This window comes from Lolium rigidum, chromosome 2 (assembly GCF_022539505.1).
Source record: "Lolium rigidum isolate FL_2022 chromosome 2, APGP_CSIRO_Lrig_0.1, whole genome shotgun sequence".
Lineage (NCBI taxonomy): Eukaryota > Viridiplantae > Streptophyta > Magnoliopsida > Poales > Poaceae > Lolium > Lolium rigidum.
The window spans coordinates 183,757,502-183,761,671 of NC_061509.1; the positions used below are offsets into that span (position 1 = coordinate 183,757,502).

At 54.2% G+C, this 4,170-nt stretch overlaps 1 protein-coding gene across 1 annotated transcript; it reads right to left on the bottom strand.

Annotated features, from left to right (window-relative positions):
- Window positions 1–2,070: 2,070 nt before the first annotated feature.
- On the bottom strand, window positions 2,071–3,747 carry LOC124690367 (cytochrome P450 86B1-like). Its single transcript, XM_047223757.1, has 2 exons — window positions 2,199–3,747; window positions 2,071–2,081 (listed from the first exon to the last, which is right to left on the bottom strand). Exons 1-2 carry the CDS (start codon window positions 3,745–3,747, stop codon window positions 2,071–2,073), a joined length of 1,560 nt encoding a protein of 519 aa, XP_047079713.1.
- Window positions 3,748–4,170: the final 423 nt, after the last annotated feature.

Below are 4,170 nucleotides of genomic sequence, written 5' to 3' on the forward strand. Positions count from 1 at the left end.
TGTAATCGCGGCCCACCTCTGATCCGGTCAAATTCTGGTGATAACAGGGAGAGACACCACTAGTGAACTGTGGACCCCGGTCCATTCTTTACATCTGAAATACAATCTACTGCAATACTGGTTCTTTACTGTTCTTCGCAAACAAACATCATCTTCCACACTATACATCTAATCCTTTGTTACAGCAAGCCGGTGAGATTGACAACCTCACTGTTACGTTGGGGCAAAGTATTTTGATTGTGTTGTGCAGGTTCCACGTTGGCGCCGGAATCCCTGGTATTGCGCCGCACTACACTCCGCCACCAACAACCTTCACGTGTTCCTTGACTCCTACTGGTTCGATAACCTTGGTTTCTTACTGAGGGAAAACTTGCTGCTGTACGCATCACACCTTCCTCTTGGGGTTCCCAACGGACGTGTGTCTTGCACGCTATCACTCCTTAACGACCATTTTATGGCAAGGGTGACCCTGAGCTATTTCCTACCTAAACAACGTCGCATGCCAGCTATTTTCACGAACAACGTCGCCTCTCATCCAATTCCATGCAAAAACGTCGCACATGAGCTATTCACCATATATAACTCTTTTGCCTGGAGTTTGCTGGATCGGTTGGTATTCGATCGCGCGCACCCATGTTTTTATTCCGATCGTTTGGTTCCGGGGGGAACGACGCGAAGCTCTATTCTGTGTTGACATTAGGTGACTTTTTGGTCCATGGTGAAGTCAGAAGAAGGAATATCATGAAGGATGGATTGGTGGACTGGCTAAAGGAGGTTCGAGTCTCCGTGATGCTGAGGGATTTGCTTGGCATTCCGGGCTCCGCAGCAGTGGTATGCATGTGGGGGCGGTAGCACAGGTGAAGTTCAGAGTCTTACATCTTAGGGTGAAAACCCAAGATCTGGCCTTAACTGGTTGTGTCTGGCAATGATCTTGTTGGAGGCATTGTTTTGAGAGTGGAGACTATCTTCAGGGTGAAAACCTAAGACCTTTGGTCGGGCGACGACGACGCTGGTGCATTGTTTCCTTCTTCGAAGCGTCGCTTTTGGAGAGTCTGTATTTCAGGTGTTGTCACGGTGGTTGTATTGATGTTGCTAGGTCTGGAATGCTGTAGCGGGACTTTTATTTCCTAGTTTCTTTACTCTTTTTTAGATGTGTGCATCTGTACTGACACTAGGGTAGGACCTTGTTGCACAAGCTGGGTGTAATTGGTATTTTTTGATATTAATATGTTCTCTTTATCTAAAAATATAACTCTGTTGTAACTTTTTCCTTTGTGGGCTTAATAAAGTGGAACTGTGGGGGACCCCCCCACAGTAAAGGTTTCAAAAAAAAAAGAGTCCATAATCGTTTGTGTGACAACCACAAGCAGCAAGACATCTGAAAATTACACTCCAATCCTGTTTCTTGTGTATGTACTCGAGGCAACATAGTGTAGTGAAGAAGCGAACAATGTTAGACGTATTACGGATACGGCTTCACCACACGAATCCATGGTTCCCGAGTTCCAACACCGATCGCGCGCTGTGGCAAATAGTGTACATTTCGTGGGTCACGTAGAGTTGGATTGTGAATTCTTTGTACTTCATCCGTCCATCGAAGGTTGTCTGAAATTTGTTAAAATTTAGATGTATCGACATGATATTTAGTGTCTAAATATATTCGAATTTTTATAAATCTCATGCAATCTTCATGATACAGAGGGAGTATGTTTCTATCGCGAATAACCCTGCTTATTGAAAATAGAACTAATAATAGGCCCATAGATACATCTATGTTTTGCTGCCGTCTCAGATGAAACTGGCCAATTTGATCTCAGTTTTCTTAAACCCTGAGATGAACATTACATGGATATTCTAGCCTAGTGCATGTGGAGGAAATAATTAGTGGGAAAGCAAGCACACGTACAGTACAGTACACACTGAGAGGGAGAGAAAATGGAGCCATATATATACGGCAGTAATTATGTACTTGTCTCGGACGTCTTGATCGCTTTGTTTGCATTGCTGAAGGCTAAATTTGAGAGGTCTGTACAATTCCTGTCTGTCAAGCAAGGCATGAGGAGCTTTCCATCATTCTTGAGCTGTTCCATCACAAAACCAGGATATATAACGACGAAAAACAGGCGAATTAAATTTGATGATAAATCAACATCTTGATGTGTAGTAACAGTTTGTTTGGGCGCTCAGATTAGACTTACCAGCCACAGTGGCAGTGGTGCTGCTCGCTTCCCTGATCCTGAAGCTCACCATGAGGCCGTTCTTCATGTAGAGCGTGGTGTTGAGCTTGGGCTTCACCGTCTGCCCCGGCGCCACCTCCACTGCGAACGCCTGCAGGACCGCCGCCACCAGCGTTTTCATCTGCGTGTATGCGAAGCGCTTGCCGACGCAGAGCCTCGGCCCGGCGTTGAAGACCACGTACTTGAATGGGCTCTCGGCTCCTCCGGCGAAGACCCCGCCCTTCATCCACCGCTCCGGCCTGAACTCCTGGCAGCCGTGCCCCCACACCGCTGGGTCGCGGCCAATCGCGTACGCGTTGTAGATCACCCGCTGGCGCGCGAGGATCGCCGTGCCGTCCGGGAGCACGTCGTCCTCCACCGCCTCCTTGAAGTCGATGGGCACCGGCGGGTACAGGCGCATCGCCTCCGTCAGCGCCGCGTGGAGGTACTCCATCTTCTTGACGTCCCCGTGGGCGGCTCGCACGTCTTCCAGGACGCGAGCCTCCACGTCGGGGTGGCCCGCGAGGAGCCAGAAGAACCAGACGAGCGCGACGGAGCTCGTGTCGCGGCCCGCTAGGATGAAGCTGATGCAGAAGTCGCGGAGGAACTCGTCGGAGTGGTCGGTGGCGCCCGATGAGGAGGAGGACATGAGACGGGAAAGGAGGTCGCACCGGCCGTGCAGGCTCCCGATCTTGCGCAACTCGGTGCGGCGCTCGGAGACGGTGCGGTCGGCGAACTCCCGTACGGAGCGCGCGGCCTCCGTGAGGCGGCGCTCGCCGCCGACGCGGAGCAGGCGCTTGGCCTTCCAGATGAAGGGCGGCGTGACGAACCGGGAGAGCGAGAGCTCCGTGGCGCGCTCGAAGGCGCGCGCGAACGGCACGTCGGGGAGGCCGTCCGCGAGGCAGCCGGCCTCCACCCCGAACGCCGCGGCGCATATGTTGTCGAAGGTGAAGCGGAGGAGGACCTCCTGGAGGTCCACCACGGCGCCCTGCTGCTGCAGCCGGTGGAGCAGCGGCATCAGCCGGCCGTGCACCAGCTGCCCGATGGTGGTGGCCGAGAAGTCGAGGAACTGCGCTGAGTGCATCTCGACGGTGGCCGCGCGGCGCTGCGCGCGCCACGCCTCGCCGTCGGCGTTGAAGATGCCGTCGCCGAGCAGCTCCGCGAAGCGCTCGCGGTAGTAGGCGCCCTTGGGGTAGTTGTCGAAGTTGTTCTTGAGCACGTGCTCGACGTTGGCGGGGACGGAGGTCATGACGCCCGAGGAGCCCCCGCCCCACATCCCGCGGTACGGGAACGTGCCGCCGGTGCGCACCAGCAACGTGGCGCCCCAGTCGTAGATGTCGCCGAGGTTCGCGAAGAGGGTCGGGATGATGCCGAACACCGGCCACAGCATGGGCCCGCGGCGCGACGTCAGGCGGGCCATGGCGGAGCTGCACGCGAAGAGCAACGCGGCGGCCACGGCCAGGTCGGAGAACCGGACGTGCTCATGCATGGCGTGCAGCGCAGCCTCCAGGAACGACGTCCGACCAGCCATCGATCGCCGGCCGGCCGTGGAGTGGTAACGATGCGCGATGTGTTGGTTCCGATGAGCCTAGAGAAGCAGCACGTACGCACCGCGTGTAGTGTGAAGTGTGCGATCGAGCTCGTGTCGTACGTGCTCAGGCGTACGCACCGGCGTGCTTCATCTTGTAGCACTCTGCTGGGAGGTAGAGGCCGAGTGGTGTGGTGCCGGTATTTATAGGGAAATGCATGACGCTTGTTACTCTCGCGCGCACGCAGCTCTGGTGACATGAGACGTTCAGAACTGAACTACTGAAGTGAATTTTGCTTGCGGGTACACAACTTTTAGGCCCGAACGCTGCAATAGAAACCCACCTAGGTCTAAGTCGAATGCAATCGAATTATAGTGAACGAGTTCTTGGGAGAAAGACAATCGGCAGCCAGTTGTCTATGCACC